At 38.1% G+C, this 13,341-nt stretch overlaps 2 protein-coding genes across 2 annotated transcripts; one reads left to right on the forward strand and one right to left on the reverse strand.

Annotated features, from left to right (window-relative positions):
* Positions 1-200: 200 nt before the first annotated feature.
* Positions 201-1,571, reverse strand: LOC115628568 (coiled-coil domain-containing protein 34). The gene is made up of 2 exons (XM_030524731.1): positions 1,502-1,571; positions 201-1,449 (listed from the first exon to the last, which is right to left on the reverse strand). The coding sequence occupies exon 2, from the start codon at positions 1,437-1,439 to the stop codon at positions 417-419; it is 1,023 nt and encodes a 340-aa protein (XP_030380591.1). The 5' UTR covers positions 1,440-1,449; positions 1,502-1,571; the 3' UTR covers positions 201-416.
* Positions 1,572-9,375: 7,804 nt separating this feature from the next.
* LOC115628615 lies at positions 9,376-10,896 on the forward strand. The gene is made up of 2 exons (XM_030524799.1): positions 9,376-10,379; positions 10,566-10,896. Exons 1-2 carry the CDS (start codon positions 9,376-9,378, stop codon positions 10,894-10,896), a joined length of 1,335 nt encoding a protein of 444 aa, XP_030380659.1.
* Positions 10,897-13,341: the final 2,445 nt, after the last annotated feature.

Genomic DNA, 13,341 nt, shown 5'->3' on the forward strand with positions numbered 1-13,341 from the left:
TGGTATCAGAACTCGTCTTTGCAAGTTCATCTTTATAAAGACGATATCATCTTTAAACTGATTATAAATTGCACAGAAATTGGTTAGTGGACTGATGAGATCAAAACTAAGGAAAACAAGTAAAAAAAATAGAAAAAATAAATAAATAAAACACAAGAATATATATACTTTGTGGGTCTGCCATCCCTCCTTCTGTCTGTTACATTTTTCAGTTCCCGCAAACCTAATATATTCTTGAACATTACATGTACAGAGTACAATTAGTTTCCACACACTGTTTTGTTATGCCCACATACAGTTGTTTATTTCTTTTTGCTATGATTATCATTCTAATAAGTACATTAAAAACGCAGGAATAAGTCTTTGAAAGCCTTCCGTTTGATATCATTAGTAAATATCGGTTTGTTCTCCTCAAGCTACTGCTCCACGATGTCAGTTGGCGCTACCCATGATTCTGGATTAATATAGAGCGCCGAGATCGTGCCACGCAGCGAGTCCATGCCCTGACATAATGGCACCGGCTTCGGCTTCCCATATACCGTGCTCATCCATTTCTCCCAGGCCATTTCGGCCAGATGCTTCCGACGCTCGCGTTGCTCGGCTTCAAGCTGCTCTTGCCGGCGCTTCAGTTCACGCCGATGCTCCAGTTCCTGCTCCTTTCTCATAAACCAATTGTCAACAACATATTTGACCTTGTCTGGGGAGACATTGCGCGCATTTTTAGGTATGTTGGCGATCTCCAGCGATGGCTTTGGCGATCCTCTATTCTGCTGTTGGACTTGGGCCTTTTCACGGCGCCAGCGTTGATAGCTCTCTTCAGCCCGACGCTTGCGCTCCTCGGCCTTTTGTTGTTTGAGCTCTCGCTCGGCCTTCTCGCGTTGGAGCTGTTGCTGGCGCAACTTCTGTTTGGCCGAGTACCAGTTCTCATAGGCGGCCTCCGGCTCGCGAGTCACCTTTACTTCGGCCCCGTCAGGCAAATAGCTGATTGTGGTACGATCGCTGCCCAGATCCAACGAGGGCACTATATTGCTTTGACTCTCAGACTTCTTGAGCTCACCATACATGTCGGTCCAGCTGTAGTTTGAATTGTTCCAGAAATGCGGACTTGAGGTGTTGCTCTCATCCCCGCTGGAGCGGCTCTGGCTTTGATCCTGACTCAAGGCAGGCGATGAGTCCTCACTATTGGATGCAGAACGTCCATTGTAGCGTACAGTAGCCAGACTCCGGCTGGCTATATAATCACATGCACGTATGACAAAAGTACGTGCGCTGGGGTCCATCGTCGCTGGTGGGGGCGACGACGAATCTTCGGAATTATGTTCCTCAATTGGCAAAGCCAGCTGATCGTCGCCATCACGACGATTGATGCGCGTGCGCCCACTGTAGACCTCATCTTGTTCGAACTGGCCAGTTGCATTAATGTGTCCAGAGAAGGCCATGCTGGGGTTGCTGTGAAAGGAATGGAATGTTAAGATGTCGTTTATATTCAAAATATATCTACCTTTTGGTGCTGCTTAAATTTTTTTGTAAATGTTTTGGGATGACAAGTGTGGGCAGTTCAATGATTAAAATGGAATGCCTGTTAATGCATGGCATGCTAATGTAATACTACAAGTATGTACTAAGTACACAGATACATATGTTTGGATCGCTGTCAAGGCTGATGTATTTTTATAGATTGGATTGTTTCGCTCAAAAATTGGGGGAGAAACCCTATTTCTCGTATCTGGCACTCAAGAGCGTGGCCGATAGCCTATCAATGACTTTATAAAATATGCGGCGTTTACACATTTCACACAAAACACTCACACACCGACGAAATTAAACCTCCAGCCAAGCCGCCATACTATATGCAACGGTAAATTTTAATTACAATGCACAAAAAAAGAGAGTCACCAACAAGAACAGGAATGTCGTGTAAAACCTCAGCCACAGACACATCAGCTAATGGTGGCAGCTCATTGACATTCTCGCTGATTACTTTATGGTCGCACACGCACAGCACACACACAAACGCACCAAAGTACACACACACACACACATTTATATACTCATGCACTCAAAGAAAAAGTATTGCGAAAAATGGAAGGCTGCGTATTATTCAATTAGTTGAAGTCTGCGGCTCATAACCATGATTGCTGAGGAGCCCACGTTTGTTACTTTAAACAGGGTATCAAAGCAATTGAATATCGCTTGGTAGGGTGTATCGAGCTAAAAGGGCGATATGTAGTGAAATAAACATCATGTTTTTGCAACAGTTTGTGTTTTGGTAGTAAGGTCGAACGATATGTTTTGAGGTACATATGTATTTTGAGATGCAAAATATCTGGAAAGAAGTTCTTTTGAGTGTTTTTCATACTTGGTTATTTCCCTCAGTGTACACACCAAGTACAAACACACACAGATACACACACATACACAGACATACAACGCTCCGACGCCTGTCGCGACATGACATGACATTTCAACGCCATACCACGCGTATATTGACAACAACAACAACAGAATCTGCAGGACACAAGTAAGTGGAGAGTTCATTGTTATTGTTGCTATTGTGTTGCTGCTGGGCTGCTGGCAGGCATTGACACCAACATCATTTTAAGCGCCACCACACACACACACACACACGGACACACACACACATAGCCATACGCGGACATATGAGAAAATCTGAACATTTAATGACAGACTAATTATGCGTGCAAATGGTTTATAAATATTTTATAATGCCAACGTGACCGTGACTTCAAGCTGAGCCATGTGTGTGTGTGTGTGTGTGTGTGTGTACATTTCGGCTTTTTGGCCACTTGTCTGTGTTGGTGTGTGTGTGTGTGTGATTGCATATTTTGCGCATCGCTGATTGCATTGCGGTTTTACGACTTCATTATTGTTAATTATACGCCATGTGACCCTCCGAAATTCTGAAGGCCGCCCCTGCAACTGTCAAGCCTCTGTTGCATGCCGCATACTTTATTACGAATTTATTTATTGCAGGCCACTTCTACAGTTATTACATGCATTTGGTTTGTGCAACATACCGTCATACAACAGCATGGGCGATTAGATCAGAATGTTGAAACTTTGCTATAAAACTAAAAATTCAGAACGCAGACTACTCATACATTAATACTTGTATAATGGAATGGCGTGGAAAACAGATATTTATACAAAACTTGGGGATTGATAAGTGGCCTTCAATGTGCAGCTTTTAAAACATACAACATACCAGATTGTGGCTTGCGGTTTTCCCACAACTTACCTTTCTTCCGGCAATTGAATCGTAAGTGTTTAAGGTTTTTCTCAAAAAAAGGCATCTGTGCGCATCAGCGTACTGTCGTTCAGGTCTTTCTCATATTCAGACTCATTACAAACAAATTCGCCTTTAGCTTTGATCTTCGCTCTCAAAAATCAGATCGATTCATTTCCGAAGACAAAGATTGATTTTAAAGAGCTCAAAATATTATGCTAAAGAACAATCTGTAAGCAAATCAATACCTGCATAGCATTGATTAAGATATTAGCATTGGCAGATGTAAAGTAGCGCGTAGTGTATATGATCAGCAGAACAAGATTCATATAGCCGTCTCGATTTGTTTGTCTGTATGAACGCCGACATCTTTTGAACTATAAGCGCTGTGGATGCATATCTGGGCTTGTAGTTGTTGAAAATCAATACAAACATAAGTACCAATGCACGCATGTTAATATAAGCAGATAATAATCTTATGTTATCTACAAGTTATCTGTCACTGTTGCATACGAATGTAAGCATAAAGAATATGTATAGCAAAAGTGCCAGTCTCCAATAAAACTCTAAAGCGAACAGACGCACGGCGGTCCGCGACTATTGTTTTTACTTTACTCCTATTGAGCCCTTCCTTTTACAGCGAATATATAATCTATTCAAAAGTAGTCTTGTCTTACATATTTGTAGGTAAAATTATTATTATTCCTCTTCAGCTTTAACTGAAAATTTCAAATCGACTATAATTGTATTCTATAATAAAATTCCATACCCTTATTAAATAAACTAATTTTAATTGATTTGAGGGAAATATCATCGTTTGCACTGAGAATGATTGATTATTTCAAATATTGTGGAGTGGAATTACTTATGAATGATGAATAATGGTTTATATGTATAGTATATTTCCCATGTATAGAGCTGAGCTAATGCCATCTGAGTAGGTGGGCATTGAGAAAACTGTTTAATTAGTGATTGAATGGATAGGAACCGGATAGATACGATGGAATACTACATATGTTACTTTGCAAAAAAATGTAATTTTGATTACTAATGCACGATGCGTTAAAATAATAACTTAGGCATATATCAACAACTCCAACTTGGTTTCATTTTAAGGCGAAATAGTGAGCCATCATAATGAATGTTTGGTCGACTTCATATTGCGAATGTTTTTGTAAGGGGGAGGGGGCAATGCCCCAACCCCCTGACCGCCCTGCCTGCGCCATTTCTAAGGATCCATTCGGTCGGCGTGGAACTGCTAATGGCGGTCCACCGATTTGACCTTACTCGTGTGGCAAAATCTGAACAGCTTAGAATATAATATGTAGCCCTTTCCGTGAACCTTCTGATAAATTAAAATATTAATTTATAATACATTCCCACAACAATTTACCATACCATACCAATAGGAAACATCGATTGACATTGTTTTAAGTGCACTTTTAAGTGAGTATTTACAAGTAATACTCACCACTGTCCAAGTTTACGAGCGTTGCTTAAAAACAATTGTTTTTGACAATACTTTATTTACGAAGGCATACATATACTTTACATATCAACATATGTGTACAATCATTTTTCATTCAAATTCATCGAAGCCTGCTTAAAGGTATGTTCAGTGTAGCTGGATAAATAAAGTCGGCTTCTTCGGCAGATCGGATCATAATTTGGTTGGAATTTAAAAGCATAGTGGGAATGGTGATAATATAAAATGACGAAGACCTGATATACCCCAGTCGAATCATTCTCGATCTGATAAGTCTGATAAAGTTGGTATACGCGTAAATGCTAAAATTCACTGTAGGCATTCCATCTTGTAAAGATTCAGTGGACAAAGCACCTATAACCATCTAATATGGATATATAGATATACAACACATGATTGTAATGTTGTCCAAAATATTTATAGAGTGACAGTTATGAACATAATATTTTATATTAATAATAATACGGATATGGCGGAGAAACTCGCAATACCCAAGTTTTATTAATATATGTACATATGTACTATAGAAGGGAGTGGCCCGGGTGGACTGCCCTCGTACTTATATTATAAATAAACATACAAGTATAGCTACATTTTCAAACATTTAAATGACAGCGAACTTTGTTTTTAATTTGGTTTATCACACTAATGCAATTTTCGTGTATTTTATTTGTCAAATTATATGCATTTTAATTAATATAAAACACGCGCCAACATGCTTATAAATATAGTATATGCTATACATGTGACTGCTTTTTAAACTAATTTGTGCTACAAAAATGTTGTTACACGTATTCGAGTGGCTTTCAATTAAATTACATTTTGTGTTTGGATATGAAACGAATGTTTGATGAAAATGATTCTTGCAAAACCTGTTGACTGCATATACCATATACACTATTTTATATTTAGAAATATACGATGCACCACTTAGATGGCATGTTATTATGCGCCAGATATAAAATGCGCTTCAGTCTAGACATAAACATACCAAAAATGTTGATAGGCGTTTCATTAACGGCAAAAACAGAAGACAAATACACGCACATACATATTTGTTGCCAGGCAGGAGCTTAAATGTCAAAGCCTGATATGATAATGCATAAATGTTAACAAATTTCCAAGCTTGCCAAGCCCAGCACATAAAAACATATACACGCAGCATCGACACGTTGTCGAGCCGAACATTAAATTCATTTCACATGCACAGCCAAGGCTGGCAAGACAATGGCCCCCCTTCCCCTCAAGAGCTCTCATTGCTTGGATTTTGATTTGGCATTTGTAAATATGGTCACGTATGTTATTATAGCAAAGCATTTCTCATGGTTATGTTTATGTGCAGGCATGCGTGTGAGTGTGAGTGTAAGTGTGCATTTGTGTTTGTGCTTTACAAGAAATTGACTTTTGGAAGCGCATTCGATATTGCCTGAGTGTGGAGTCGGGAATGGGTGAGAAATTGTGAAATTTGAATTTATATCGAATTTTTCGTACGTTGGATTTTAATTAAATGATTTTACGGCATTTGCATCGTACAAATTATAGATTAAAGGCCGACAGACAAAGTGTAAAGCCAATTTTGCGGCTGGTTTATGCATTTAAGACACTTTCGGCTTAGGTGCGGATATCCGATTAAATGACCAGAATGCTAAAAATTAACCAATCAAATTGTATTGGCATTGGTTGTTGTAGGCATCTTGAATGTTGTTTAAGCTATTTTCTTTAGATTAGCATTTATACTGACAGCATTTATATATATTCGTAACGATAACTGTTGATAGCTCCGCGGTTCGCTTAGCATTGTCATTACAGCTGAATGTTTTTTTTGACAGCCTACTTTTAAAAAGCTACAGATTCGAAGCAGGAAAAAGTACACGCAATTTGTAGGGTTTTTCGTGAGCCCAGTTATATGAATTGTACAGATGATTTTTATTTTTTGGAAGCAGACCTTGTTGCCAACCCTGAGGAACACAAAGCTTAGGCCTAGGACTGGGGTGAAAAATGTGTTGTCTGCCTAAAAATTTAATTTCTTTGACTATTTAAGCTATTGAAGTAATAAAAGGTCGACCAATTTATCTGCTTCTAACTTCATAACCTTAATTTTGCTTTAGATGTGGACCATTTACCTTCAAAGAGGAAATTCGTGCATATAGTATCTAGAAGTTTAAGTATTTCGAGATATTATCAGAGTGCTAAAGGCTGATCGTAGGAATTGTGTATGATATCAAACTTTCCTGTGCTGTGTCCAAAAAAATAAAATAGCTCAGCTTATCACTCAAAATAGGTTAATAAACCTTAGTAAGGAAATCGGAATATTTTTTTAACTCACACATACTTGTATGTATGTAATTCTAAGTTCATAATCTTTAAGTTACTATTAATGTTTAATCGGTAATTGTTTAAATTTTCATTTAAAAACGTTAAAAAAATGCGAATTAAAGGATTGTTATGTTGTTTGTTTTTATTTGATAGGTAAGCATGAAAGCTAAGTGTTAATTTCTTGATTTTAAATTTTTATAATTTTTTTTATAAATATTTCAAAAATAAAACATGTTTGAATTTTAACATTTTAATTTGAATTTTCGTTTAGAAAATTCTTTTGGAATTTGGATTCAGATGAACTAGTATATACCACTATACATATGTTATTATTGTTAAGAAGATTCTTTTCGTTTACATGTTTTATCTAAATATTTATCTTTCTATTCGATGCTTAGAGTGAGATCAACAGCGTTTATTCAAATCAATTATATTCATAAATGTTTTTTTAAGAGTATAATATTTATTTAAAAGGTCTTGATTGGCGAGGGAGTTACCAGTAAGTTGCCACATTAAATATTTCAAAAAGTATCTGTCACATCTTCTACGTAATTAATCTTAGTTCTGAAAATTCTCTTCCGAACACCTGATACCTCTTGTACAAGCTTTAAATCTTAAAGAAAATTGTGTTGTAGCTGTAAATTCTTCGAGTGGAATGCATATTCCTACACACAATATTAGTAGCAACAAGCTGTCTCTGATCATTTTTTATGAATGTTAGTTAAACATAAGCTTGAAGAACACAATCAGGACACTCATTCTTGTTTCTCTGCTTTGCAGCGTCTTTATTGCAGTTCCTACAATTCAGAACAGACTGAGCCTAATAAGCATTCCGCACTCACTTTCTTTCAAAAATGCTCTTAGCACCTAGTTCCAGCCACTGAAGTACAAACTTTGCTGGCGAGCAGCAAAAGAAGTGGAGAAACAAACTTAATTAAGCGTAATAGAGCAGTCGTGCAATGGAGGGCTGCAGACTAGTGCGCCCTACGGTATGCAACGCTTTTGCGCTGCTCTTTGGTCCGCCTAAGTAGCTGTCGGTAATTTGCGCTTAGCCACACTTATAGTTGAACGCCCATGGAAAGGCAGTGCACATTTTTAATTGCATTTCCGCTATTTTTGATGCCTTTTGAATTTTTAATGCGCCCGAGTGCCGCGTGAGAAAAATAATTCAATTAATTACAAAGAGGACAGGTGCAAAACAGGAGTCCTTCTGGCAGCTACACTTAATATTAATCATACGCAGGGCGGGCGCACGCCCTCTAGGGCCAAAGCGTGGCCCAGTTGGTATCTAATAAACATGTTTATTTCATTATCCTCAGTACACGTTGCCGTTTCATTTTTTTCTTTTTTTTTTGTGGCAGTCAGCATCACATCACTCCCAAAGGACATCATTTGCCATGCCGATTGCCACGATTTCGACATGAAAAATGCGTTCGCGAAATTGTTGTGCGTTGTAGGCCCGTTGCGTTTGCTCTTTATGATTGGGATTTGTGGCGCTAATGTGCCGTTGCTTCTACACTTTGCGTGTTGTTCCCCGAAAAGAACTTCTTCTTCTTTTTTTTTTTTTTGCCTAGTAACTGCCGTGCCCTTGTCAGTTTTATGTGCGGCTTGTAAGTTGCCAGAAATGTTGCGATGTCGTCACTGCCAGTGCCATTGCGTCTGTTTCCGACATGTTGTCGACATCATTACAAATAAATTGAGCGTGAAAGATTCATTTCACCGGCAGTACAGCCCACGCTCTGACGGAATGATAGACATTTTTTTGGCATCTGTGGGGCCGCTTTTTCCAAAGGTTAGTACTCTGCTGCTTCCATGCGAGTCAACTTTAAAATTATAGTATGCAAATGGGCAACAGGCAACTTCTGTTGCTTCCTCCACAAATGGGAAATGTAGAGAATGGTTTCCAACTAAATCGAGCCAACTTTTAGAGAAACGAGTCGAGATATTGCAGAAAACCTTTAACTTATTCTTTAACCCTAAGCTATCGGCTCTATATACATCTCTTACATTAATGTAAATCGTTCGCCCATGCTTTTATGCGAGTATGTTTCCGAACCGTTTTGAATTCCATATCCCTGGGTCCTACAAGTCACACAGGCTCTATCAAACTCTATATGTTTTATCAGACGGGCGGCTGAGTGACTGGAAATTAGGTTGCTTGATGCACTTTAGATTAAAATGCACTTTAAATCCGTTACGACATATCGGTGTCTGTAATTAATTTGCCACTGCACTTCGTCTTGACGAGCACGGCAGAGTTGAGGTGCAGATGCTATTCGATCAGGAATTTCTGGCGGTGGTTTGTATGCAAGATTATTTGGACCCCATGGAACTGACCGCGTTGGCTTACAATCTGAATCGCATGCGAGAGACCCGCATTATTGTTTGGCTGCAAGCTGAAAGCGAAGGGGAAGCTTTCAATGATATTTTGAAAAAGATTGGGGAGCTACATTTTGTAAACCTCTTGCTGTGCCGCGCAGCGCCCGTTGGCTTATTGAAGGTCTATCGGCTTCTGCCATTTCCGTTCCCACGCTTTGAACCCGTTTATATTGTGGATGTGGGTCCCTATTGTCACAAATCCTGGTCGAATTATGGTGGAATAACTGCACGCACACTACCAGATCAGATAATGCCAGGTATCTATGTTGTAACTGATAGGCGCACTGGCGAACACCGCTTGAGTGGAAGTAGTGGAAAATTTATAACTGCATTCACCAAAGGACGAAACATAAGTCTAAAGTACACCCAGCCTGTGGAGTTTGGAAAAGTGATTCTCCCAAATATAATAGAAAATATGACGCGTCATGGAGAGCTGGATATACCGCTAAGTGTTAAATTTCGTGCCATATCAAGGCCAAGGCATGGCATTGAATCATCTGAAGTTATTGGTGTGGTAGACTGGATCGTTATCGTACCCTGCAGGCAGCTGCTGAATATTCATGGTGTCTATAATATGTTATTGGAGGAACATTGGGCTTACTACATACTGGGAGCATACGTAGCCTTTGCAATAATCGAGACTCTAATATCGACAGCGGAGTATTATCTGTGCCATCACACACACAGATTTGATTGCTGCGGTCTTTTCGTGAATCTTCGGGTGTTCTGTGGCCTACTTGGCTTCGGAATGCCAATTCAAAGCTCTGGGGGTGTGGCCACGCGTCAAGTAATTATGACTATTTGTGTATTTGGCTTGGTCTTCAGTACTTTTTTCAGCGCCAAGCTCAGCACCTTGCTGACAATGTTTCCCCAGTCCAGTGCGATAAATACGTTCGAAGACTTAGAGGCAGCACAAATTTCTGTTATATTGGACCCACTTACTCATGAGAGGTTTGTACAAGAACCTGATCACAAACTTTTTAAAAAAAAACTGACGAATATGCATTTAATGCCGTACGATAAGAGAATGGAATTAATGCTGTCACTTAATAATAGTAATGCTTATGACATTTTTTCAAGTCCTTGGATATCTCTAAATAATTATCAAAAATACTGTGGCTTAAAAGTCTTTTGTAGAAAGCCCGCACTTTATTTTGCCAATGGCTTGCCGTACGCCTTCTTTTTACCAGAGAACTCCATTTATAAGACCGCCATAGATGATTACATACGTACGTGTGAAAGCATGGGTTTTTTCGACAAGTGGCGGAAGGAATCCTTCATTGAATTAATGTACCATTCTAAGCAATCTCGAATTAATGCTAAAATTCCCACTAACGATTTTCAACCTCTGCGTTTCCGCGACTTGAACTGGTTGTGCTATGCTGCTGATAGTCTGGCATTTGTGGTTGAGTACTGTGTGGGCCATTGGCAAAAACGTAGCTCCACGAATGCCGTGGTACTGGCTTAGTTGCTTAAAGCTCGATTTTGATTCACTATTTTAACTTTTCTTTGTTCAAAAGCATGACAAATTTGTAATTACACTTCTTTAGCATTAATTGCAATATTTAAAATATCATATTCGTGTATGTTATTTGTATGCAAATGTTCCATTAGAAAATGAAATATAAAATGAATTGCACTAATACATTTTTCTTATCCTTTATTTTTATATGTTTGCTTACGACGTAGAAGCCTGTAAAAAGTCTTCGATCATTTCGAAATTTGATAGTAATCCTCGATTAAATATGTTTCTGCAATTGTTTTGGTAACTTACAGAAATAAATAAAAAGAAGATGCTTACAAAGTTATTTTATGTGTTTCTACGTTCATAAAACAACACATACATAACGATTTTTTTCATCACAGTTAATTTTAGTAGATATAAAGGTTGCACACTAAATTTTCATTTTAAATATTCAATTATCTTCGAACTCTTCGAACAACAGTATTAATTGTTTTTAATAAAGATATTTTGTAAAAGCATATTATATTTGCATATTTATATTAATATTATAGAACAAAAAATTGACTAAAAAGTTTCTTTGACATTATACTTGTAAATGTTGCATTTTCCGCTATTTAAAAGCTTAGATCAATACTGATATTAAAAGTAAGGAATATCTGCTACTTGAAGTGGGCGCATATTGATTTAACATTAAATTTGTTTTGAAACATATTTTAATCAGTAATGAATATTTTGTATTTAACACGTTGAATTGAATATGAAAATATTATTTTTTAATATGGAAGTTTTTTTTGTGTGGATTCTTAAACGTATTCAGTAATTGTTATTGTTGTAAGTGGGATAAATTTTTCTTCATATGTCAATGTTGAACTTGTTTTCAATCTTGATAGTGTTGATATCAATATATAATATAATTAACAATTAGTTACTATACAATGGCATTACCGAACTAAGCACGTGTTCCTCCGTCCGAGAAAAGGTGAAATAGTATCTTAAACAGGACCTTGAAACTTAACAAAACTCAGATCGCAAAAACCGTGAGTCTAATGCTATATAATTAATTTATTTTTCAAAGTGCTTGCAAGTTTGCTCTGCAATTGCACACAGCGCAATTGAAACCAAGCAATGCGTCTTAAACTATTAAAATTAATCCATTAGATTACAAGAGCGGAGCTGCAACTGCAGCAGATTGTCAGTCCTGCCAGTTACCTGCCCAGTTACCTGCCCTGTCCATCGCTTTCAATGCTGCATGCTAATGAGGTTAATGTTTGCATTGAACCCAAATGGCGAGGGCCATCATAAGCGCAACGGTAGATTTTGAAATGTGTAAAAAAGAGGCGAAAAGCTGAAAGCAAACGGACAAACAAACAGCAGGGCCACTCTCTCTCTCTCATGCAAACAGGCAGCTTGAAGAGACCAACTAATCAAGGTAATGAAATCAGTTTTATTTCAGCTTCTTTTTTAATTTATTTATTCCGCTGAATGCCGAGCGTTTGCAGACACAGTCAGCGGCATGCAAACACAAAATGAGCCAGACAAGCTGGGAGCGCAGAAAGGGCGGGGACGAGGGGGGCTGTAGAGTTGACTTGTATGGTAGCCACAGAAGAACCCTCGCACGGTTCTCTGTGGCCGGACTAATGAACATGACTGACTGCATGTGCTTGAAGGTTTCGTGGCCATGACGGCGGTGGTTTTGATATTAGAAATTAAATGTATTAAACATGTTCCAGCTAAGGGGTAGCTTTTTTTTCTAAATAAAACTTAAAAGAACCAACGATTTTTGTATGTGGGCAAGTTGGCTGGGTTTCCATTCGTCTAGTATGTGAGTTCAAGGTTTGGCTGAGTCAAGGCGAAATATAATTTATATAAATGTAGTCTCAGCTTGATTTTAATAAGTGAAATAATTTTGTTCACTTCCAGTTCAGAAACTCCATAGCGTGGAATAAAAACAGAAGCTGTCGAGATAAGATTCAGCTGTCGAGATAAGATTCAGCTGTCGATAAGTGGCTATTGAGGATGGATTGTAGGATTAATTATTAAATGATCTTTACATAAATGAACTTATGTATACTTAAAGTAAGGCAGTACCTTACTTATGAGGAAACATAAAGGCTGCAAAGAAAGATCTAGGAAGATCTCCGCTGCTACCACAACTAACCCAAAAAGGTCTGTCTGTTCTTTTTGAATTGCACATTTTTGGGCAATCCGCCCATTTTCCAGGAGACTTGAACGATGCTATAATTTGGAATGTGGCCCCGTCTCTGGCTCTGATCTTCGCCCGGCCAAAGGGCGATTACCTTACAATACAACATTAATTTAACATATTACTATAAATCTGTTTCAGGTTGAAATTTATGGAAAGCGTAGCCAATTTATTACGCATAGTAGCATCCAATTTATAGAAATAAAACCTAAACGACTTTCACAAAACATTTTATCAAATTATTT

Source organism: Scaptodrosophila lebanonensis, unplaced genomic scaffold (assembly GCF_003285725.1).
Source record: "Scaptodrosophila lebanonensis strain 11010-0011.00,11010-0021.00 unplaced genomic scaffold, SlebRS2 tig00000118-arrow-arrow-pilon, whole genome shotgun sequence".
Classification (NCBI taxonomy): domain Eukaryota; kingdom Metazoa; phylum Arthropoda; class Insecta; order Diptera; family Drosophilidae; genus Scaptodrosophila; species Scaptodrosophila lebanonensis.